Source organism: Carassius carassius, chromosome 14, assembly GCF_963082965.1.
Source record: "Carassius carassius chromosome 14, fCarCar2.1, whole genome shotgun sequence".
NCBI lineage: Eukaryota > Metazoa > Chordata > Actinopteri > Cypriniformes > Cyprinidae > Carassius > Carassius carassius.
The window spans coordinates 12,409,004-12,434,040 of NC_081768.1; the positions used below are offsets into that span (position 1 = coordinate 12,409,004).

The 25,037-nt window shown below is 36.6% G+C and overlaps 3 protein-coding genes across 6 annotated transcripts in view; 1 reads left to right on the forward strand and 2 right to left on the reverse strand.

Annotated features, from left to right (window-relative positions):
* Window positions 1–14,637, forward strand: part of cdhr1a (cadherin-related family member 1a) — a 35,439-nt gene extending 20,802 nt beyond the window's left edge. Inside the window, exons 1-17 of one of the 4 annotated variants that reach the window (XM_059566130.1) lie at window positions 2,742–2,883; window positions 3,573–3,668; window positions 3,965–4,110; window positions 4,197–4,247; window positions 4,332–4,421; window positions 4,578–4,682; window positions 4,769–4,888; window positions 5,046–5,189; window positions 5,765–5,843; window positions 5,978–6,078; window positions 6,338–6,541; window positions 7,071–7,223; window positions 7,632–7,796; window positions 8,897–8,964; window positions 11,686–11,914; window positions 11,998–12,252; window positions 13,296–14,637. In XM_059566130.1, the coding sequence (XP_059422113.1) occupies window positions 2,823–2,883; window positions 3,573–3,668; window positions 3,965–4,110; window positions 4,197–4,247; window positions 4,332–4,421; window positions 4,578–4,682; window positions 4,769–4,888; window positions 5,046–5,189; window positions 5,765–5,843; window positions 5,978–6,078; window positions 6,338–6,541; window positions 7,071–7,223; window positions 7,632–7,796; window positions 8,897–8,964; window positions 11,686–11,914; window positions 11,998–12,252; window positions 13,296–13,844 (2,616 nt within the window). In that variant the 5' untranslated portion in view covers window positions 2,742–2,822 and the 3' untranslated portion in view covers window positions 13,845–14,637. Of the gene's footprint in view, window positions 1–2,741; window positions 2,884–3,572; window positions 3,669–3,964; window positions 4,111–4,196; window positions 4,248–4,331; window positions 4,422–4,577; window positions 4,683–4,768; window positions 4,889–5,045; window positions 5,190–5,764; window positions 5,844–5,977; window positions 6,079–6,337; window positions 6,542–7,070; window positions 7,224–7,631; window positions 7,797–8,896; window positions 8,965–11,685; window positions 11,915–11,997; window positions 12,253–12,516 lie in introns of those variants that run through there. The other 3 variants (XM_059566132.1, XM_059566131.1, XM_059566129.1) reach the window with 3 other exon arrangements.
* Window positions 14,638–15,760: 1,123 nt separating this feature from the next.
* Window positions 15,761–19,973, reverse strand: lrit2 (leucine-rich repeat, immunoglobulin-like and transmembrane domains 2). The gene is made up of 3 exons (XM_059566133.1): window positions 19,359–19,973; window positions 18,171–18,946; window positions 15,761–17,360 (listed from the first exon to the last, which is right to left on the reverse strand). Exons 1-3 carry the CDS (start codon window positions 19,502–19,504, stop codon window positions 16,558–16,560), a joined length of 1,725 nt encoding a protein of 574 aa, XP_059422116.1. The 5' UTR covers window positions 19,505–19,973; the 3' UTR covers window positions 15,761–16,557.
* A 141-nt stretch (window positions 19,974–20,114) lies between these two features.
* lrit1a (leucine-rich repeat, immunoglobulin-like and transmembrane domains 1a) lies at window positions 20,115–23,414 on the reverse strand. The gene is made up of 4 exons (XM_059566134.1): window positions 23,110–23,414; window positions 22,297–22,757; window positions 21,642–21,947; window positions 20,115–21,467 (listed from the first exon to the last, which is right to left on the reverse strand). Exons 1-4 carry the CDS (start codon window positions 23,229–23,231, stop codon window positions 20,425–20,427), a joined length of 1,932 nt encoding a protein of 643 aa, XP_059422117.1. The 5' UTR covers window positions 23,232–23,414; the 3' UTR covers window positions 20,115–20,424.
* Between the last annotated feature and the right edge of the window lie 1,623 nt (window positions 23,415–25,037).

Sequence of the window (25,037 nt, forward strand, 5' to 3'; positions counted from 1 at the left end):
TGGTATCTTTTTTAAACAGTGTAAAGAAGCGTATTTTAGTTTGTTTATTTATTTATATAGTGCTGGCAATCAGTAATTAGTTATAATGTAGTAGCGTGTGATGTCCAGATATAGACAGGCTTCTATCTATTTTTATTTCGTTTAAGTTTCGTGCATTTTTTTTTTTCGTTTAGGCTACATTTCATGTACTTGATGCAATGCTGTAGTGCACCGAATGACCCCTATGTGATAACTGAAATAAATAAACTGTTGAAGTATCCATATGTCCAGCGCTGCCACGAGGGAAAGATGAAACGTTCGGCATTAACCACATGGGGGCGGTGATGTACAGTGTCAGTGACTATAACAGTGATTTACAGTGATTTACAATTTTTAACAAACTACAGTGACATAAAATATGGACATGAAATTCACATTCCCTTCGCTTTTGATGTCGAATAGCCAAATTATACTGCAGTTGTAGCATAAAGGCTATACTAATAGCTACTGCCAAGTTGAGTGTTATCAAAATACTGCCAAAGCAGTATAATTGTGTTTGAAATAGGATACTGTTCTTATCTTATTTAAACTGAGGTTATAGCTGTTTCTCTCTAATTTTATTTACAGCTTAAAAACAGAACCACGTTTGTTTAGGCATCTCCAACTATATTTTGCTAATAGGAGAAACACCAAAATTATTGGTTTGGAAAACCATGTAAAAGCTTAAACTCTGAGCTAGAATACATCATATATTTTCAGATGAGCTGAAGTTTGCAAGATTAAAATGACCCTAATATGATGAACCAGACATTGCATCCAATCCTAAACTTATTTGTAATCCAAGAAGTACATTCAAACATGTGAACTGAAGATTTCAGATCTTTATATATTAAATAGTTACACATTAATATTGGAACTGGGATTCCCATAGTTACTTTAAGTTCAATTATTACATTTTAGTTAATTTACCAAATAGTTCATTGTCCCAATTTAGCCACATAGGCTATGAATTGCACACACTGACTTGTTTATGTGTTATTTACTGTAGAAATTTGAAGTTGTTGTTCATTTTGTATAAAATAGTGCAATTATAATAGAAAATCACTATAACAGACCCTGAATGTCATTTGAAGTTTCTTTCCATTGTAAAATATTTTATGTCCCATTTTAGACCATGCCAGGATAATCACAATAAAAAGTGATATCTAAGACCTTTTATAGTCACGTCAGAAACAGATTTAAGATGATGATAATATATTGCATAAATGGCAAATCTGTCTGTCATTCAGGGTTTCTATTTTTTTTCATATAATCCACGCTGCTGATGTATGACTGACGCACATGTTCACAATATACAAGAAATTTCCAGGGTTAATCTTACGATAAAACTGGATTTTTGACATACTTTTCTTTTTTCCTCTGATTGAAAAACCAAACAGGAATGCAAACAGTTTCATGTTTTTAAGTATTATTTATCAAAATGATCATAATTCTTTATTATTTCCTTATACGAAAAAAAGCAAAAGCTTTGCAACAAATCTGGAAATCATGAGCGTCAACAAGGCAACATTTTCACAGTCATATAAGGAAATCGATATATCCAGATCTGCCAGAGTCCAGTGTTTTCTGTGGTGTACATGCAGAGAAGCTTCTAGTTTGTGTGTCCCTGTAGACTGGCTCTGAGCACTACACGATGATGAAGGATTATTGTAGGTTAATCTGCTTGCCTGCCATCTGCCTGCTCCAAACAAATTAAACCTGAAAGCAAAGCCACATTCACAAATGTAGATGAAGGTAAATTGGCAGGTGTTTCTGATCTGCACAGCTGCTCATCTGAGCAAAAAGTAATACGAAAACAGTTTTCATTCTATATGGCAACTGGATTTTTAATTAGAATTTGCAGTCTGATCGATTTTGAAGTCAGTAATACATTTTCATCCATCCTTATTTGTTTAATAGAATTTTTTTACTTAAATTTTTGAACGCTATATTTATATGCATTTAAATATTTTTTCTTCATTTTTATGTTTTCTACTAAATCATCTACATTAGCTTTTGACCTAAAAAAAACTATAACCTGTTGAGCATTTAACTTCAATTTAATGTTAAAAATCTCTAATGATAAAGGTCGTGAAAGAGTGAGATCGAGGTATTTGCTAATGCTGATGATTATGAGATTACATAACTTTGTTTTAAATGTTACTTGAATGTGCTCTGTAATATAAACTGGACTGTCAAAGAGATTAAGACAATTCATCTGCTAAAAGACCTGTAAAATGTCTAATGAATGCTTACAAATGTGCTATTTATTTATTTATGTATTCATTCACAAAAAAAATAATTTTTTACTCTAAAAATTAGGTGACTATTTTCATACTATTCCTTCAGTAATCATTAGTGATTGTTCCTTTGTGACAGAGCTCCAACATTTTGAATGTGGGATTTCAGTAATACTAAGAAGAGTCTCTAACCTGTCATATCAGGTCAGGTGTGCTACAGTACATATGAACCCCTCTAGTGGCCATCAGTTGGTGTGCTGCAAAGATGGGCTTCTAAATATGTGCTCAAGGGTTAAGGCGTGTCATTGGATTAGGCTCTTAGTACCTGCCTTAGCTCTCCTCAATCTGAAATAAACACCAAGGACTCTGATGAAGATGTAACCACATCGAAACGTTAGTCATTTATTTTTTGTTATGCACCTTTAATAAATAATTTAATCAGTAGACATCTGTGCTGCACCGGCGATTCCTTTTGTTTGAAATAAACACCCTCAGAAGGACACTGCCGTAGCTCTCTTCACTAGTGCGCTGTCTGGTCTGCTGTAACTGCTTTGCTTTATTAGGATGAAGAATGATTTGGAAATGCAGTTTTCATCAGTTCTTCTGCTAGCACATTTCTGCTTTGGTATGTATTCATCAGCATCTTTGAATACGGATGTGGCTCAGGCGATTAAACAGTCCTTTACTTCAAGGGTGGGAAACGTTGATCCTGGAGGGCCACTGTCCTGCAGAGTTTAGCTTCAACCTTGAAAATAAAAACCTACCTGTATCCTGAAGACCTTGATTAGCGTGTTCAGGTGTGTTTGATTAGGGTTGGAGGTAAACTCTGCAGGGACACCGGACCTCCAGGATCAACGCTCCCCACCCCTGCGTTACCTGTTTTTGTTACACTGTTGACTAATGTAAATAATCTAGAAATCTACTTCTTTAGCCTTTCTGTCTCATTTGCATCACCTTTATTTCTGATTGACAGTAGGATGTGAGCAAATAGAGACTTCCCTGAAAGAAAACTAACTCTAAATCTACATTTAAATACAAATTCATTTAATAAATGAATTTATATAGTGACATACCTTTGCTAAACCAGGAGATATTGAAACATGTATGACGTAAGACAACTGTAATCCTAGTAGATAGAGACAGTCATTAGTATTATTACATTATGCCATGTGTGTTCAACCTTGTGACAGAAAAATGACAAATATTGTAATAGGTACCGTTGTTGAAGGCACATGATGTCTTGTCCTTATAAGTCTGGTTATGTTACACTGTTAATTGCAGAATTTTATTGTGATATCTCATTGTTGTTTACAGCACAGGCTGACTACGCACCCTATTTCTATGATAATGGGCCTAACAGTAACAACGGTAATATGGCACTCTTAAATCTCTCAGAGGATACACCAAAAGGTACGGTAACATTTTTGTACCATCTGATTATATTAATATCACTCTGGCTAGGTGTAAACCTCATTAACTGTGCTGTTTTCCAAAGAGATTGATGCGGGGTGGTGATTTTGCCCTTTGGTTGTTGATTGTGGTATTTTCAAAGGCCCAATGACCATCCAATAGTTTAAGGTTGTTTTAGATTATTTTACATCTTCCTGAGGCCTCTAATTGAGAACCACTGCTGTAGAGGTCGTTTTGACTGGTATGAATTATAAAAGCACATAAATATCTACTTACTGTACAAATGTTTATTACAGGAACACAGATATATGTTCTTAATGGAACCGACTCAGAAGGCCAGCCAGTAAAGTATGGAATGATCTTTGAACCTGGATCCAAAGAATATTTTCGTGTTCATCCCAAATCTGGAACAGTAACTCTAATAGAGGAACTCGACAGAGAGGTAAATTTCAAAATGTTTAATCTTTTAAATGTGCTGAGAATAATACAGTGATGTTACTGTATAGTACATCTTTTTTATTTTCACAGGCACAAGATGAGATTGAAGTCTTTGTCAGTATCTCAGATGGCCTTAATAAAGTAAGCATTGATGATTTATGAGTCTTATCCGGTGTATGTTATGAGTTTTGAATAGATCATTCTAATGCTCTTATGTGATGTCAGGTAACTGAAAAGGTTTCAGTTTTTGTCATGGACGCCAATGATGAGAGACCACAGTTTCAGAACATGCCTTCCATTTTAGATGTGCCAGAGGTGAGCAATTATGTCTCCTTTTTTTTTATTTTTCAGCTATACTTTATTGCATCATTTAGGTTCCATAAAATATGTTTTCGAAACTACCTGGCCATCAGAAATGGTTTTGATTTGAATGTGATCTTTGTTGAAAACTGTATATGTCTGTGTGCACAGAACACTACATCTGGGAGTAGCATCTATAAAGTGCAGGCAGTGGACAGAGACACCGGCTCAGGAGGATCAGTCACTTACTTCCTCCAGGTAACATCTGGCATCAGGGTGAGAAATCAAATCTGAAAAATATTTTTTCTTTTCCCTCTCTTATGCAGAGGTTCATTAGAATCTCTTTTTGTTCTTAAATCCAGAGCAGTGAACCAATCACAAAATTTTCCATTGACCACCATAGTGGCGTGCTGCGGATAAAACCAGGTGAAACCCTCGATTATGAGAAATCCCGCACACACTTCATCACTGTGGTGGCAAAGGTGAGACAGAGTGATGTTGTTCTGCTTATTTTACCAGTTTAAGCTTAGTTTTTCATTTACATTGCACCTTTCCAACTGATCTTCATTTTAATGCATAGGCTATTATTATTTCTTGTCTCCTAATGATATAGGAAATAATGGTAACTTTTGTTTTCAGGATGGAGGTGGCATTTACAAGGGCAAGCAACAAGTGATGTCATCATCTGCCACTTTAACAATAAATGTGATTGACATTCAAGACACCCCCCCTGTGTTTGTTGGGACTCTTTACTTTGGTTATGTCTATGAGGTCTCCTCACCTGTGAGTATCCATCATAACACACTTCAGAATGATTTAACGTGTTTAACTACTCAATCCTAAATGTTAATCTATGTGTCATTTACAAATACTGTAAAACAGGAATATTGTGTATTAAAATATCTATTTTAATATATTTTTAAATGTAATTTAATTTTGTTATGCAAAGCTGAATTTTAAGCAGCCATTACTCCATTCTTCAGAATTCTATATCTATGTCTTAATATTATTTGACAGGCTTTTATTTGAAATATAAATCTTATGTAACAAGTGTATTTACTGTCAGTTTTGATCAAATCTTGCTGAATAAAAGAAGAAGTAGAGGTTGTCCACATTACAGTTTGCTAACTTGCTAATATATTTGTGGAGCAGCACATGCATCTTAAATCAGCTGGAAAAGACTATTCTGAACTATTGCACACATGCTGTAAGAACATGATAGCTTATCCCCTACCAAATATCAAGAAGAATTACATATGTTTTCTAGAATACATGTTACCCTATCACTTCAGGTTTTACCAAAAATCAAACTATGCAAATGTTACTTCTCCTTGTCTAAGATTTCATTTTGTCTACAGGGATCTGAGATATTTACAGTTTTTGCCAAAGATGGAGACATGGATAATCCAAATCCAATCATATATTCAATAGAATCTGGTATGTATTATTGGTTTATATGAAAATGCATTTGTTTTGCACACTCTATGATGGCTGGAATTAAATTACAATTTGATGTTTCAATTCCACACCACTGGCCAAAATGTCAGCAAATTCTCAACCTATTTATGCAGGAGCAGATGGGGTTTTTGCCATCAATAAATCCAGTGGATGTATCACTCTGAAGGTGTACCCCACAGAATTGAGGAGAGAAATCTTTAATATTAAAGTCAAGGTAATATCTCCAGCTTCTGTTTTTATCTGGCATCAGATGTTTGTTACTAGACATTGCTGCCCCTCTGATCTCTGACTTGAGTCAGAGCGTAAGCCAGTTTCAGGAATAAGCCAATTACTAGAATCTATCTACAGTAAAACAGGCATCCTCATTACAAGAGTATGTCAAGCCAATTAATATAACAAGGCTTTTTGAAACTGCTGGATAGTATAAATGAATTTAGTATTATTATGTAATCAACAATGTCTTAATTTTTCAGGCTTTAGAGGTCAGTCCAGAAGGAAAACTCTTGGACTTTGCAGTCACCACAGTGACTATTCGGGTAGTGGATCTGAACAACCATCCACCCACATTCTTTGGAGAAAATGGACCACAGAACGTGTTTGAGTTAACTATGTATGAACATCCTCCAGTGGGAGAGTTCCTGAGGGGCTTGAAAATTACAGTTAATGACTCCGACCAGGTGTGTAGCATTTTTTTTCAGCAGTAGGTTACAGGCTTGTCATAGCTAAAATTAGTGCGTGCAGATTTATAAACTTCAGAAAGAAAATCTGGCTATCTGTTCCTTGTTTTAAAAGAATTTAATGAAAGGTTGATTGAGTTGCAGTAATTTTGTAGTACAGATCAACCATTATTTAAAAATCAACAAGGCGTCATTACTTTATTGTACTACTTTAATGAGTAGGGTTCAGTTGCAATAAACATTGTCATTTATGTTACATAAACGACATGATGGCACCCAAACAAGCAGTTGATCCCTTTTAATCTTTTGTCATATTATGCAATATTTTTAGTTATTCAGCATTTAGTCACATTGAGATGCAGAATTCATTACTCACAATTGCCGAAATGATGATGTTATCCCGATCATCCTTACAGTCATTGTTTGCCATTCATTTAAAATAGTTTTGACCCATGCCAACTCAGTATTCTTTACAGTTCTCTATATAAGCCCTGCATGAGAGTTTTGTGTTTATATTGTACGTTTTCAGGGATCAAATGCAAAATTTCACCTCAGACTGGTGGGCCCGGGTCACATGTTGCGAGTTGTCCCTCAAACCGTCCTGAATGAAGCCCAAGTCACCGTCCTGGTAGAGGATTCTGCTGCAATGGATTTTGAGAAATCACAGTTCTTGACATTTAAGGTAAATATAATTTTGAGTAGAATAGTACATGGACAAATAGTACACGGACAAATAATGAACTGAGAAATGTGTTTTATATTCTAGGTAACACAGACATACATATGTTTCATAAGAATTTCATAATGTCTTAGAAATCTTCTGCATCTACAAGTACATCTTATCTCTTTTTTTTTTTTTTTTTTTAAATGTAATGGTGGTATGAACATGAAAATTTGACTTAAATGATAACTGAAGTTTACCAAAATTAAATATTTCAATTAATTTCCTTAATCATGTATAGGGACACAGATAAGACGAAAATGGCCTGAGAATTACCCTAGACAGTTATAATACATTTAGAAGTACATTTAACCAGTGTTCAGTAATATGTTACCAGTAGCAGAAATGTATTATGCTTATTGTTTCCAGCTCCTCGCTGTAGAGATTGACACCCCTGAGAGATTCAGTGCCACGGCAGACATAATCATTCATCTTCTAGACACCAATGATAATGCTCCCAAATTCTCCTCTGATTTTTACATCGCCCGGATTCCAGAAAATTCACCCGGAGGATCCAGTGTTGTGTCTGTGACAGTGAGTACAGAACACTCTAGACAATATACGTGCAAAAAGCTTAAGCTTAACATGTTTGTCATCCTCTCCAGACTGTTTTCTGTTACGGAAAAAAGACCCATTATTAATCTAAATACAACATTTGAGGGGTTGGATCAGAATCCAAAATCATGCTCAGTATGTAAGTGCCTGCTAAACAGTCTATTACGTAGTAAGCTGCCAGATGGCTATCATTTTCATTCAGTTGTGTAACACTAAAATCCCAGATTTGAGCTTTAATAGACAAAAATATCATGATGTGGTCATATCATTATAGCATTCAGGTGGCAATAACATCACATCTCTTTTTGTGTCAAAATACTGAACAAAATTATAATAGTTCTTAAATTACTGTATGATACTTTTCATGCTCAAATGTCTTTTTTATTTTCATTTTATGTAAACCATCACATTAGTGAATGTATTTTTATCATCTATCTAAAAACAATAGGCCTTAATGGATAAAAAGCACTATGCTAAGCACTACACTAAGATTTAAGAAAAGATTAGTAAATTATATAAATTATTATACATTTATATTATTTTATACATATATCAAATTTATAATCATTTATATAATTTACTAATCTTTTCTTAAATCTTAGTATGTGTGTGTGTGTGTGTGTGTGTGTATACGTATATATATAAAATGGATGCTGTTCTTTTTTTATAATAAGAATAATAAACAACTGATAAAATTATCCACCCCTTTACTATAGAAAAGTTTTAACAAATTTTGATTCAATAAATAGGGTATGATTTAAGAATTATCATCCCTCCAAAACAGAGAAAACATCTTTCACAAACATCTACACATCTGTCACTTTTAAAGTGTTTATAGTGATAATGAGTTGTATTTGTAGGGGTTATTATAGCACAATTCTTTAACACCCCCACCCCACACCTCACTATTTTTCAAAGCCTGGCAATGGCAATGGTCAGATTAACAAATCCCACATTGCTCCTAATGTTCTGCCTTTTGGCTCAAAATGTCATCTGTTCTGTTACGTAGATGTTGGCATTACAGTTATATGTGGGAACAGATGCCAGTGGATGATGTTTGCTCTTTATTCTCTCTGCAGGCCACAGATCCTGATTCTGGTCTTTGGGGAGTGGTCAAATACTCCATCTATGGCTCAGGAGCGGATCTGTGAGTACCCTGCCCTCCTTTCACATTTACTTCCCTTTTGTTTTCAGAGTGTGTGTGGTCTTTTGGAAGGCTAGTATGCTGTAGAGACCCTACCGATGTAATTCCAGTAGACAGGAATAAACCACATAAAAAAAACAGTCTTTTATGCAACATCATTAACGCAAAAACTCTGCAAAGACCGTTTAGTGAGAGGGAGAACAGGAGGGATGTAAGCTCACCCCAATTCATCACACACAGCCTAAAGATACTAAAGCTAGACAGAATTCAACCTCCAATAACTTTTCATGTTGTTGTAAGACTAGCTGTAAGGACTTGCTGTACCCAAGAGGATCCCATTTTCTTTTCTTTTATTAGAGTCCATAGTCGCCGCACAAATACTGTAGTTAAAATAGTCTTGTCGTCTTAGAAGAGGGTTCAGTCCTCCTGCTGTTCTAGATTTCTAATTTAATAAACCCATTTCAAGCTTCCTAAACCCAGAGACAGATTAATAATCTCTGATAGTAGCATTCTTCTTGTTTTGTATAAACACATAAATACAAACCAAATGAATGTATAAATGATGGTTTGTTGGCACAACAGAAATGTCAAATGTTTCTCCTGCTGTTTGAATGTAATGTCTTGCACTCTTAAATAATGTCTTAATTGTCTCATTGGAAAGGCTGAATGAGTGTGGGATCTTTTCTGTTTGGGTTCTCACAGAAAGACCACACAGTCTGTTAATACCAGCTTGTGTTTCATTTTATTTAACTGACCCCTCACCCTCCCACACACACATGATTGTAAAGTGCTTTTGGTGTACAACAATACACAATCAAGTGCTATATAAATGCATAATTCATTCATTCATTCATTCTATTCATTCTAGTTTCTTTCAACCAATTTTATCTCATCTTCAGTATTTAAATAATATATAATAAACTTCAGCAAATGACACCAACATTTATCTATTCAGAATCAGCAGAAGAGCAACAAAACTAAATTTCTAAAGCACTGCAAACAAAGAGTTAACTGGCCCTCCATCTTGGTTAATCCTCTAATGGGATTTGTGCAGGAAATAGACTGTTCTCCTGCTCATGTAACAGCCTCACTTAAAGGTGCAGCATATTTTTTTGCCACCAAAATTAATTAAATATGAATGTAATACAAATTTTAACTAGACAGATCTTCCAAAAACTTTCATTTTGACAAAAAGGTAGTCCAAACTATTTTTGTCTAAGCTAATATTAGTTTCCATAATTGCGGTGTTGGGCTGGTGAAACAGAGCAGTATGTACATACACTATATATTGTTTGGGGTCAGTAAAATTCTATTCTATTCATTAATTCATTAATTCACTCACTCCCTCATTCACTTACTCACTCATTCACATATTCGCTCACTCACTCACTCACTCACTCACTCACTCACTCACTCACTCACTCACTCACTCACTCATGCACTCACTCTCATTCACTCTCACTCACTCACTCACTCACTCACTCATTCACTCACTCTCATTTACTTACTCACTCACTCACTCAGTCACTCTCTCACTCTCTCACTCAGTCACTCACTCACTCACTCTCTCATTCATTCACTCACTCACTCACTCACTCACTCACTCACTCACTCACTCACTCACTCACTCACTCACCCTCTCATTCACTCACTCTCATTTACTTACTCATTCACTCACTCAATCTCTCATTCACTCACTCACTCACTCACTCACTCACTCTCTCATTCATTCACTCACTCACTCACTCACTCACTCACTCACTCTTTCACTCACTCACCCTCTCATTCACTCACTCTCATTTACTTACTCATTCACTCACTCAATCTCTCATTCACTCACTCACTCACTCTCTCACTCACTCACTCACTCTCTCACTCACTCACTCACTCACTCACTCACTCACTCTCTCATTCACTCACTCACTCAATCACTCACTCACTCTTTCACTCACTCACCCTCTCATTCACTCACTCTCATTTACTTACTCATTCACTCACTCAATCTCTCATTCACTCACTCAATCTCTCATTCACTCACTCACTCACTCTCTCACTCACTCACTCTCTCACTCACTCACTCTCTCACTCACTCACTCACTCACTCACTCACTCACTCACTCACTCACTCACTTATTCACTCATTTACTCACTCATTCACTCATTCACTAATTTACTCATTGCATTGATGATTTTATTTAGCAAGGTTGCATTAAATTGATTAAAAGTTATTTACATTGTTAACAAAATATTTTTATTTAAAATAAATGCTGTTTTTTTTACAAAACTGATAATAAGAAATGTTTCTTGAGCACCAAATCAGTATATTAGAAGAATTTCTGAAGGATCATTTGATACTGAACACTAGCTGAAAATTCAGCCTTGACATTGCAAGAATAAATTACATTTAAAATAAATTCATATAGGAAATAGCTGTTTAAAATTACATGTTTCACAACAGTAGTTTTTACTGTACTTTTTTATCAAATAAATTCAGCCTTTCAAACACACATACAGTCTTACCATGTTTGAACAGTAGTGTATAAACAATTTCATTCCGTTGACAATAAGTATAAATTACAGTTTTCAAATAGAGAGAGTAACAGTGACTCATTTGTATTGTGTTCCGAAAGCTTTAAATCATGTTAACATCTCCCTGAACAACAAGCTCTGTGTAATCCTGGTTTTCCCTATAGAGCTCATTTCCTGTTTCATATTTTTCCACAGGTTTCTCATTCAGACTGATTCTGGAATCATCTACACTCAGCCCTGGGCCAGTCTGGATGCAGAGGTCAAATCCAAGTATAATTTTTATGTAAAAGCCGAAGACACTGACGGAAAATACAGCCTTGCAGAATTCTTTGTCACCATTATGGACCTCAATGACCATTCACCATCATTTAATGAAAACTCTTTAGAGAAGACAATGGTGATTGGTGCACCAGTGAAAATAGAGGTCAGATATATTTGTTGTATTGCATGTTCTGTTTGCTTTTCTAATAGAACACTTGTCAGTTGACTGTGTTTGATTATTTGTAGGCGATTGATGAAGATGCAGAAGAGCCCAATAATGTCATTGAATACTCCATCATGAAGTCTGACCCAGATGACATATTTGACATTGATGCAGACACAGGAGAAATAAAGTTGAAGCCGTACATAAAGTCAATGGACATAGTCCAGAATATCAGCAATCACAAAGACTGTACCTGGTCTGTGGTTGTTCAGGCCAAAGACAGAGGCTCACCATCCTTCAGCACCACCACGGTTGTAAAGATTGACATCACAGAAGCGGTAAGTGGGTCTTCATAAATGCTTTTTTTTCTCTGAATCCTATTAATTTCAAATATTAATGTATATATTGTTTATAAGAAAATATGATTGAGAGACCTTCTCATTTATGCATTTTGACAGTCACGTAATTGCACATGAAAACCAGAAAAGATACCAGATTCTAAATCTCTTAAATGCATACAAGAAAAATACAACTGAATCATGCTTGTATGCCAACCTCTTATCAAATCTAGTGTGCGTTTTGTGTTATTCTGTGCTTTACAGATCAAATCCAGAATGATTTCATACTTCTTGAGTCTGAGAACTCGGCCCTGGACTGTTTTCGGGATTTGTTTGAGCACTGTAGTCCTCGCCATCTGTCTGACCATTTTCATATCCACCATAATTTTCTGGAAATCTGTGAAAAAGTCCCGGGTCCAGGCAAGGGGCAAGATCAGAAAGATTAATAGGAGGCCCTGACCATCAGACAATTTGACACCGACACCAATACTTAGCGTTCTTCTTTATATTTTCCGTCCTTACATGATTTTACTGTTGTTTAAAATCAAGTAAAAAGTCTGTAAAAGAGTACACAAGCACAGTTAAAGCATTTTTCAGAATAATAGCTTTTACTTTGTTTTTATGTGGCTGCAAAACAAAATTCAGTCTACATCTTACAGGTGTTTTTTTTTTTTTTTTTTTTAGATGATAAAAATGAGGCTGCATGGTCGTAATTCTGGGTGCCTCATTCAACCCTTCTGATCTTGTCTTACTGTGCAACCAGACTCTGTTTTAACATTCAAATCCATTTAGTCTTTAACAGAATTTGTTATCAATCTGTTACAGCTACTGAGATGCCATGCAGTGCTTTCTAACCCATACAGTGTACTGAGTCTACGTACATTTGACTCAAGTATGCTGTGCTGATTGCTGTTGGCCTCTCTGGGAGTTGAGATGTTTATTTGCCTCACTTTTGCCATGTGTCTCTGACCAAACAGCAAGAAGCCTATAGTACATCATCCTTGGGTCCTATGGACTTGATTTCTTTTTGTGCTCTTTTACAGACTCAACTCAAGGGACCTTTGACGTCCTTTTTATTGAGAAGTAGGGGAAATCCCATGCAATTCCTAGGCTTGGTCAGTGGTGTAATTATAATCATGGTTTTTGTGACAGTCTTCATCTCTACTGTTATATACATGAGAAATGTCAAGTCCAATAAGATCCTACCCTCCCATCGCATCATACGAAGGAAGCGTAAACCCCGGAGACAAGACAACTTCCAGCAACCATTCAGAGAGGAATGTTGTGGAGGTAAGTTTAGAAATGAGGATCTGGAGATCCCTACAGGAGACAATATCAACTGTAACAATAATGTCAAAGGATGTTTTCATCAAGCCCCTCCGTCGCCTCCTAACGCCCCTGTCATGCCCCCGCCATTGCCAAGTCACTATAGACACGGTGACCGGGAGTGGACGGTGCCTACAGTTTCTGCCTCAGTGGCCTCCAAGACAAAGAAAAGATCCCATAGGGGTAAAGACAATCCTGTCAACACAGCACTGGTTTCTGAACTCAAACTTAGACTGGAGCAGAAAAACATGGCAAACCGATACTGATAGAATGCATGAAATACCAGTGTTCAATGGAGAGAAGTTGTGTCCCTCTGCCAATTCTCTGTCATGTTTCTTCTGACAAATGAGATTTCAGGCGAGATTTAAACAAGACCAGATCTGGTAGCTTCAAACTACAGTATCTTGTCTTATGCATGAAGAGTTTAGCTGGGATTGCAGGTTGAACCTAGTGGACTTGAGGGAAAGTGTCACTAGCCAAGACTAAAACCCTGCTAATACTATGACACTGTGTTCTGCCCTCTTCTGGATGTAAAATAATTGTTAAACATTTACTCTGGTTCTGATTTTTTTTTTTACTGTGGATAACTGGCAAGGAGTTTGAGTTTTCATTCTTCAAAATCGTGTAGTATGCGCTAAATGTTTTTATTTAAAAAAAAGGGAATAGTTTATTTTTTCTTTCAAAAATACATGTCACTGAGGCCAGTAAATATATGCATTCTAGGTCTCATATAATATCTTTTGGACCTTGAACGAACAATAACAATGCCAAATTCTATTGATTTCTATTGATTTCCTGGTTTATTTAGTAAATGATTTTGACTGATGGACCCCTGAAAATCACAAATGGTTGCAATATTATATAATGATTTGAGTAAATAGTCATCTTCCTGTCCTTCAGTATGGAAAAGCAGTGTTATGTTATCAGTTTGTGCAATGTTTCATCAATTTAATGTACCTTGTCAGTGTTCATGCAGTTCAGTATTAAATGTCAAATAATTGTTGGAGTGATCTCTGTTTATATTCATCCTTTTGTAAATAAACTGATATTTAATTCAAATGTGTTGTTTTATTGGTATTTATTTGTAGCTGTGTCTGTGATATGAAACTGCTTTGAATGTCATCTTACAGCTTTGTGTTTGTTGCATTTTCAGTGTAATATACGACTGAGAAAAATTATATTTTACTTTAATGCTGCATTTTGACATATGGGCTGATGGTGCAGTAACTGCAGTTGGTGACCTTAATCTTTTTTTCTCTTTATTTAAAACAGATCTTAAAACCCAGATGTTATTTTAGATACTTTTTTGTTTTGTTTTTAACAAATAATTTTTTTATGAGTAATGTGACTCAAACATTCCAGAAACTTACCATGTGCAGCTGTGGTTTGATGTGCTTGTTCTTTTTCAGATTTGGATACATTATTATTTAAAAGACATATTATGAGTTTTCATTTTTTGGCTTTCTGTGGCAAAACTGCTGTGATGAGGAAAGTCTGTTCTCAGATAGTAAAAGCAGCACTGGGGGTAAAAGCACAAATGACATGGAATTATACCATGTAGGAAGCAAGTAGGATTACTGGGTTTTTTAGAGAGGATTACAAACTTGCAAAGTGCGCTGATGGACTAGGATAAAAGAAAAATAGAACATTCCAACCAAGATGTGTATATTCTGACTAGCTGATTTTGGAGCTCTCTCTGGTTAAGGTCACACATACCTTTAAAGTGATGTAAAGTCAGAACACTCAAGTTTAACACTGAAATACATAACAAAGATCTGTTTTCTTGAAGCACTCTTCCAGTACCAAAAGCATATCAATTAAAACCATTTTCAAAAAGTTCCTCGCATACATCTATGAGCATGGGCATAAGTATACCATATGCAAAGAACTGTGCTCTGCTTTAGTGATGCAGCGAGTCTGATGACTCATGATTGGTCACGTACTGTATGTTTTAATCCTGGTTTAGCAGCAGCACAATGGAAAAAACTAAGCGTAACTGTCAACCATGCGCAGCCTGGATTGGTGCAGAGTGGTACGCTTCAGCAGCGCTAAACCTATGGCCTGATAGTTATTTCATGCATCTTAACAAATCTCTTGAATTAAATTTAAAGCCTTCAGTTGCACTGTCCACAATCTATCATACAAAAGCAACTACAAAAACACAAGTTCAGAAATATACTTTTTTTTTACATTTACTGACGGACAAATATTGCACCTATTACAAATTTTTTAAAAAGAAAAAAAATATAATACTTTAGGAGAAAAAACATTATTTTCCAAAACAGCAACTTGGAGTTACAGTATGTTCAAATTAAAATCAGTTTTAGTTCCTTTAAAGGTCATTGTATTTCAGTCATTGTTCAGTTTTCATTGTCTGTATATGACATTTTCAGTGTGCTCGTCAAAGTGCTTGCTGGCTGATGCCTGTGTCTATTTTAAGATAAGTATTTGGTCCACTGTTGGATCGAACTGACATGGAACAGGCATAAAAAATCCTAATCTGCTTTTTTACTCCTGTGTTCGCATTATGTGCATTAAAATAAATCTGTTACATAAAACATGCCAATGAATTTAACAATCATACAATTGTACATATAACAAACTGAAATTTTATATACAGTAATTGTATTATGAACGTTGTCTATGTTTTGAGCACTACTAATTGTCACGAGCTGTCAAAGTGCATTTGTTCTCTTCTGATAATAATTGTAATAGAGATTCAGTGTTTTAATGGTCTTTGCTTTTATTCTGTAGATTTTACCAGTTTGTTTGGAAAACCCTGTCCAGCAGCAGTTGATCCATGAGTTCATGACCAGTTGAGACTCTCTTCTGAAGACTGTTGCATCCATAATAAGCATATTAACTTTACTCGGATCTCCACTTAAGCTGGATAAATGTCACAATGTAATTAAAATGGAGGCTTGTCTGAATCCTTTCATGCGTATTAATGAGTCTATAGCTGTCTTTGAATGTGTGGTGTCAGTAAAGCTCAGCTGTTGGTCTTCGTTCATTCTTTAGTTTCTGTATCTTTTCAGCAGACCTTCGTCTGGCTTTCCGCTCTTTGCTGGACTCCTTGCAGAGGCCCTCATCACTGGCAGCTTGGAGACTGTCAAATGTGCCCTGTCTCTCGTCAGATGTGTGAGAGCGTTCAGATTGTCTCCTGTTTCTCCACATCTCCGTGCAACGCTCAAAGCAGTTGAACTTGGCATCGGTGGTGCAGGCGTACATTCCCGCGGGCACAGCCAGCACCATGGCAAGTACAATGATGATAATATGAATGAGCTTCTCTCTCTGTTCCATTTCATTGAAATCACTGCCTGTCACAAATACAATGCACTGGCCATTCCGAGGAGCCTGGTTTTTCAGAGTAACACAGATTTCATATTTAGTGGCTGGTAGCAGGTCTGTGACAGAGTATGTGTTGATACCTGGCCCAATATATATCTGCTCCTTCTTTGGTGTGTCATATCGGCCAAAATGGATGGTGAACCAGGTTTCAGCTGGATTGTCTGTCACTGCATGCCACTCGATTGTGATGCCATAGACTGTCTGCTTGGCAATACGGATATCAATGTAAACATTTTCCTCAGCGATGGCAGCAGGAAAGCCTGAGGAATGAGACACTGAGCCTTCCGGAGACTTCACATCCAGTAAAACACTGATGGAGGAATTGCCAATGAAGTTGTTGGCTGTGCAGGTGTAAAGCCCTCGATCGGCCGGATGGAGCGAAGGAATGATCAGCTGAGACTTGATGGTGTCCTCATCCACACGGCTCTGAATCTCTGAACACACATAATAAACTGTTTTTGAAACTAAGGACAATTTAACAACAACAACATTTTGTTTTTATTATAAAGAAATATATTTAAAATATATTGCTAATTATTTTATCAAATAAATATACAAAATATATTAATAATTTATAAAAAAAAATCATGTATTTATAATGTATTATTACTATTTATGATGATTGTTATATTGATAATTTATAAATGTATGATAAATATATGTGTGTGTGTGTGTTAATATTTGAATACAGTATAAAAAATATATATTAATATAAAAAAAATTTATTCATTACTACATCTCTGACATTGTCACAATGGAAGGTTGGATTTTTTTTGTTTATAATTTTGTTTATTAACAATAAATGCTACGAAAAACTATTTTGACACACTTTTTGAGTGATTTTTAGAAACTTAAAATTAAAAACAGTACACGTAGCAAGGGCTTTTAAATATTATAACAAATAAAAAGAAAACAGATAGAATAGAAAAAGAATAGAGCAAGTTAGTGTTAGAGGTCTTTTTTATAATTGTATAATAAATTAAAAGAAAATAGATTAGAAAGGTAGTTAGATTTTTTTTTTTAAGAATAGAATTAGAATAGTGAGTGATGAAGATGAGGTTCAAACATACAGTATATGTAATTTTGTAACATACAAAGTGTGTTTTATTTACACTTATCGCAAGTGTTATAATATCTGTGTGCACCAAGTGAGGGTTAAGCACCTAATTTTTAAATAAAGATATCTATTTAAGTGAAGATAAACGTGTAACTATGTAAACATGTTTTACGGGAATATCTCTTACCACGAAATCCTCTTAGTATCTTAAGACCATATATCCACCGAACAGCAGGTTCAGGTCTGGCCGTGGCAAAGCATGTTAGCGTGATGTTCCGTCCTAATGGCGCGGTGATGTTGGTGTCTGGGGAACTGACCTCAGGCTTCACACACGTCTTTAGATCGACCTCATGGAAAAATTTCCCTGCCTTGAATTCGGGGTTAGAGCATGTCAAATATGAGTTCATTAGAATGAATGGTGGACTCAGAGATTTGATGAACTCAATGAAGCCTCCCAGGCGACAGTCGCATAGCCACGGGTTGTCGTGAAGCGCCAGAACAACGTTGGACGCTATAGGTCGCTCGTGCTTGTTTTCTGTGTGATAGAGAGGCCAGTTCAGGAAGACGTCTTTAGAAATGACTGAGAGTTGATTGGAGGACAGATCTAAGTAGGTCAGGCCTGGTAGAAACTTTAGCGCGTGCTCCGGGAGGGCGTCGATGCGGTTGTGCTTCAGGTCCAGGATCTTGAGGTTGGGGGTTTCCTCAAACGCTGTCCATGGTACTGAACGCAGTTTGTTACCCTGCAACCGGAGCTCCGTCAAGTTGCCCAAACCTTCCAGACTTTTGATATTTATGATGGCGATGTCATTGAAGTTCAGCCAGAGATGCTTTAGCAACTTAATATGGGAAAACGCTGCCTTTGGTAGCTCACTTAGCAGTGATTTCTCTATTCGGATTTTAGTTAAATCTCCCGGTATATCCTTAGGAATGCCGGATAATGGCGCTTCCATACACGTGAGTGACCTAGAAAAAAAACATTCCATTCTTTCAATTGGATTTTTTTTTTTTAAGTTTGAATAACCCATAATTTTGGATTTATTAAAAATAATAATAAAAAAAATATTTCTAATTTCAAGCTGTCTAGGAGAGGTATTCCCTATGCTGGGCATGACAGTAATGGCAGTACTATCAGGCACAATAATTCTAAATAAGTAAATAAAATATAAAAGCATATATATATATATATATATAAACCATTATTTATTCCTTTCTTTAACAAAAGGGGCAAAAAAGTTCCTCTAATCATACATATATTCATATTTACAGACTATAACACATATATACTATAGTTCTCAACACAACAACAAGCATCTTTGCTCAATCCCACTGCTGACGTCTGTTAATACTGTGTGCTCGGAAAGGAGCTGCAACTAACCTCCCATAACGGTCAGTCCCACAGGAGCATCCTGGAAAACACTCTGAGCTGATAGCACTTAATAAAAGAAAGAAAACAATCAAACGAAATATAATTGAGGCATCCATAGTCTCCTTTAAACATACATCTGCTCCGTGTCTGCTCATGACATGACTGCAGGTAGAGTTGACTGCAGGTAGAGTTGAGCAAAGCCTATTATCAGTAATCCTTGACGTACCCCGTGAGAGACTGGTTGGAACTTAGATCTGACCTACTATTGTTGTTAATAAAAGAGAGTAAATGTAACACTTTATTGAAATATATATATATACAAAATGTATTTTGAAGCATAAATGGGTACTAAGCAACCTGGGACACAAAAAGTTCTGAATGGTTCAGGTGGCACAAGTTTCACATGGTAAACAGAAATAATGTCACATACACAATGATGACAATGTAGGTGCATACACTGTAAAACAAATTAGATATGAGAACATTTTATTTTTGTCTTTCTATCCCAAAATGTAATGTTCAATTCTATATGCTACTAGCTGCTTTAGAAACGTACTTACAATTTCTAAGTGAAAACTGTTTCTACACCGTGTTTTTTTTTTCTCCAGTGTATGAAAATCCCAACTGATATTTTTCCATTACAATGTTACACTAATGTGTAATATGAACAAACTGTGGAAATGAATCCCCAATTCTTTACATAATAATAGCATTGTTACATATTATTATATTTTTTCTACATATACAAATAAACAAGTCATATGAACATTTCCCGTAGAAACAGTTCCTCCTAGCGCTGTCTGAATGGGTAAAAGTCCATATATACATCTTCCTGGGATTGCTCAGCCACAACCCCACCACCAGCCAAAGGCTTAGTTTAGAACCAAGTCCAAAAGCACAGTAACAAAGAGAAAAGTCTTCATTTCTGAACTTTGTTACTTATGCTAAGTATCCTGAAGTTTCTTCATGGATGGCCAGTCATGTACTGCTGGTACAGATTATGTGCACTCAGGTACTGCGGCTGGGCCTGGATACTGTGATGGCTGCGTGGTGGAATTGTTGCTGAGGGATATTGTCAGCAGAAGTATTCGTTGGGCTGTCCCTCAATCTTAGCCGTGGACTCAGAGTCTAGGCTGGACCGGGCCGACAGCAGTCTGTTGGATTCCTCTGCATTCAGTCTGTTGAGATATTCCCCTTCCAAGCCTTTGGCCTTGGTGCTGGGAGACAGAGTCTCAAATGTTACATACGAGTCCTGAATGTCTTTGGACTTTTTTCCCAGAAACTTCTTAATTTTCCTCTTAAGTGCCCCACAGCACACGATCACAGTCAGAGGCACGGCAATCACACAGGCAACCGTGATTACTACAACATTAATAAGCTTTTGGGTTCCATTAGCGCTTGCTGCAGCATCTGTTGAGAAGATTACACACTGCTCCTTTTTGGGGATCAGCCCCTTGACGCACACGCAGGCAATGTATTTGGTTTTTGGAACCAGTCCCTCGATGACGATCCGGTTGTTGCCTGGATTGACGTTAATTCTGCGCATATCCCTCTCGCCAAACACAGCGTAGAGTACACTGAAAGCAGTCGTGTTCTTGGCAGTTGGTGCCCTCCAGTTCAGACACACAGTGTAGTCCGTATCGCCAATCACTTTCACAGAGCGCACAACCCTGTCTGGGTCTTGCTGCAGCAAAGATGTGTTCGCAGCCAGGTTGCTCAGATTGGTCTCTAGGAACCCGTCGGGACTGGCTGTTTGGGTATTCGTCCGACTGTTAGCGGCATTGTTGCTTTCCATACCTGGATATGGGCCTGTGTAGCTCACGGTGGCACCAAGTGGTAGCGCATTGTTGGAAGTTGGGGAAACATACGTGGCAATGTGTTTTTCTTGATAAGCTGCCTTGACTATTGGGTTCGGCTTTTTGGACTTCACTTTGGTTTTTGGATCCACAGTCAGATTCTCAGCTTTGGGTGCGTCACTTATGATCAAAGAAATTACGGCTTCTGCACTCCCTGCATAATTTGTTGCTTTGCAGATGTATTTTCCTGTGTCACGATAGGACACTGCTTGCACGCTTAAAATAGACCAAACGATTCCCTCCTTTGAATTCTCCAGTTGAGCTGCAAAATTTAAATGAAACATGTAGAACGCTTAAGTACATTCACTCAGAATGCAAGAACTAATTAGTATTGTGTAATTACAGTGCATTGTTGTGTCCATGCCAGCAGTGTAATCACTGTGCATTAGCACTTCTGGCTAATGCTGCTTACCCGGCCACTACTGTGCTGACTCACCTGTCCCATTCAGTTGCTTCCCATCTGCCCTTCTCCAGGCCAGCTCGGGGATGGGAACTCCAATGGTTCCACATCGCAACAACACATTGTTCCCCACTGCGCTTCTCACCCGGGCTACGGCCGTGTGGACACGAGGCCCCTGGCAGCGCCTGAGCTCAGCATCGGTAAACAGAACTCCAGAGAGGCTCTCTGGATCTGCACACCTCAGTCTCGTATCAATGAAAGCCACCGACAGACTGGGAGACTTTTGGAACTGGACCAGGTCATATAATCGACAATCGCACGACCAAGGGTTGTCATGAAGACCTGGGGAAAAACAAATGATCAATGGCAAGTTACCACTAAACTCTTAAATTAAAAAAACCTTTATGTTTGTAATAAAAAGTTATAATTCTGAGTGTCTTCTAAAAGTTTTCTTAAGAAATTAAGGGATGTTTTCTTTTTTTTATGTATTTTTAAAATGTATTTATATAAAAATATATACACTGAAAAAAATTATGCAGGATTTATTGGTTAGAAATTGCTTGTAAATTCACAAATAATTGCAAAGAAAAGAAAAGCAACACTGAATTAAACATATACATTTATATACATTTAGAGAAATAGAAAGTAGAAAAATATTAAATTAAGAAAAGAAAACAAAGGAAGAATTTACCAAGAATCATTTTTGAACTTTCTGCTCCCTGGATGGGTTTGACTGTCAACCAACTATTGAGGACCTCAGATGGCACTGTCAGCAGATTATTGCTAGATAAATCCAGGTAAGTTAAATTTTTCATGTAGGGAGCAGCCTCAGATGGTACTGAAGACAGCTGGTTGTTGTGCATATCGAGTAGCCTCAGACTGGGCATATCCATGAGGGATTCCCACGGAAACGAAGTTAGCGAATTTCCATCGAGCCTTAGTTCCTCTAAACTGTACAAACCCCGAAAACTGTCCGAGCTGAGAGAGGACAAAACGTTGAAAGACATCCAAAGGAATTCTAAGTTGGATAGGTAGCTAAAAGCCTCGCTAGGGATCCTCTTGATGGAAGTCTTTTCAATCCGAAGTTTCGAGGTGTCGCCTGGGAACGTGGCGGGCACCAGGGAAATCTCGGGATCATTGCAAATCACGCTCCTGCAAAACGCATTAGAAACAAGAATAAAGAGTGATAATCAGGGATTTTTAAGCAAGCGCACTCGGATCTTTAAAACCAGCGGTCTTTGACCGGCGCTACTAATGCTTGTAAAAAAAAAAAGAAAGAAAAAAGATCACAAATCAAAAGTTATTTGCGTGAAAATGACTATAAGTGAAAACTATTTAAATTAATAAATAAGTAAATCCCTTCAGTGTTTAAATATATCCTAAACTGTATTACACACAATATGTAGCCAGAATGTGAAATGCGCAAAAATCAAAAAGGCACAAGTGCACCACATTTCAAGTGGATAAAAATTCATAGCATGAATTAAATAGGCTACAGGCTCACCTGGCTCTTGATCCATCACTCAGGTTATGATAAAAGCAGCTGCATTGGGAAGGGCAGGTGCTCCGAACAAGTGGAAAGCCACCAGATGCCAGTAGAAGACTCAAAAAGACAGTAAGAGACATTTCGCTACTCGTGTCAACAAAACGCCGCCGAACGTAGTTTTAATGAAAAACCACCCACTTGCAATTGCAAAAATAACCAGCATGTAATCGTCGCTCTGCTCCGATGTCCCATAGTGATCTGACTGATACGAGTCCAGCAGATAAAAAGGACAGATGAGGATTAGCGAAAGCGCGCTTGTTATTTTCATTTAGATGCGGATGCGTCTTGGAATCTGATAGGTTACACAGAGATACAGCTGTTAATTATAGGGAGGAGATATTTCTGAATTGGCCATAATGTTGAATGCCCGTCCCCGATTCAGCTCTCTTTCAAACCATCCTCTCTCTACCTGACAGCCAAACTATGAAATAAGTTGCATCACTTCTAGATTGTGTAAGCGCTGATGATGCTTTTGGAAGCTGGTCTGTACTGGCTGTACCAGTCACTATATCGCCTATCTTGCACTGAACATAGGGGAGACCAGGGAGTATTGAAAGATTTTGTTTCAACATCTGATAAAAAAATATTAATAATTAATTTAATTAATAAAAAAATATTAATTTCTATGTAAATAATATTTCCTTATTTGCCTGCTATAAAATTAGTTTATCGACCTTCCTTGTAATAATTAATGTGCAATGTATCATCAGCATGAGAGTTGCCAGACTAAGGACATCCAAGGTCGGCACAGCTATCGTTGAGTGGCGTGTCCAACAGGATTTTTAAAATATTTTCCTTCATGTAATCCTGTTAGGCCTTGGTTGACAGGCAGCTTGCTCTTCGCCTGTTGTTAGGGTTTATAAATACTATGCTATTAATTGTTGTTAAAATTGTGTTCTTAGTCAGATAGAAGCCAGTGTAAGAAAATAAATAACGAAATATCTTAACATCATGAACTCAAAACAGAAAAAAACGAAAAGTGCAGGAATGATAATAAATATTTAAAAATCTTTCTTGAGTTTCTGGAGTAAGCCAAATGCAGAACAGTTAAATTTTCCACACATTTTCTTTCTGAAAGGGTTACATGTAAATCTTTCCTTGGTGTAAAACTGGTATGGCGTGTCCCTATTTAATGAGACTGTGTTCCAATAACTGTTGGACCACAAGAGTTATTTTTGCCAGAAGCCTATTTGCTTATGCTACTGTAGGTTTGTAAACACAACATGGGTTGAACCTTGGAATTAGGTCATCTGTTCTTTAGTGCCAAGTTGTAAATATAAAGCAGAATTTCTCTACTCATGAGCTTAAGGCAAGAAAAGAAAAGGTGCAAAGTCTTATTTGTAGTTTTAAATAATTCATTTTTAATTATTTGATTGTTTAGAAAAGTGTGCAATAAGTTATTGTAATATCAGTTCTGATGTTTTGTATATTACTAAATAAAATGCTTAACATTTAACTAAACCTCTCTCACACACTACTAAAGACCTTTGTATGTGGAAATGGTAGTGAAAAAAAAAAGGATTTTGTATGGTCATATGACCATAGGCATTTTTTTTACATGTAAATTATATTTCATAACCTAATAATCTTTACTGAACTACTTGACTGAACAATATAGGTCTTGTTTGGGACATGTATGGTATGATAAGCACTGAATTTGAATTTTGCCATTTCATTTGTTTCACTCAGAAATTATACATTGTATATGCAAGGCTCTGTATGTGGAAATGCACAGGACTTCTTGTAATAAAACACTGATGATTGTAGATCAGATTAAATCTATAGTCTACCTGATGAAATTAGGTTAGTGTATCAGTGTTACTCTTTGTACCTTATTATTATGCTTTCAGTCATGTATGAATAATGCAATTAGGAAACAAAAGGCC

Excerpts from the sequence above, each read along its gene's own strand:
- lrit2 (XM_059566133.1), bottom strand. The coding sequence starts at position 19,504 with ATGAGCAGACACGGAGCAGATGTATGTTTAAAGGAGACTATGGATGCC. Across the intron at positions 18,947-19,358 it reads GGGACTGACCGTTATGGGAG|GTCACTCACGTGTATGGAAG; the intron begins GTTAGTTGCAGC and ends TTTTTTTTCTAG. Across the intron at positions 17,361-18,170 it reads GATACTAAGAGGATTTCGTG|AGATTCAGAGCCGTGTGGAT; the intron begins GTAAGAGATATT and ends ATGTGTGTTCAG.
- lrit1a (XM_059566134.1), bottom strand. The coding sequence starts at position 23,231 with ATGTCTCTTACTGTCTTTTTGAGTCTTCTACTGGCATCTGGTGGCTTT. Across the intron at positions 22,758-23,109 it reads AGTGATGGATCAAGAGCCAG|GAGCGTGATTTGCAATGATC; the intron begins GTGAGCCTGTAG and ends TGCGTTTTGCAG. Across the intron at positions 21,468-21,641 it reads GAAGCAACTGAATGGGACAG|CTCAACTGGAGAATTCAAAG; the intron begins GTGAGTCAGCAC and ends TAAATTTTGCAG.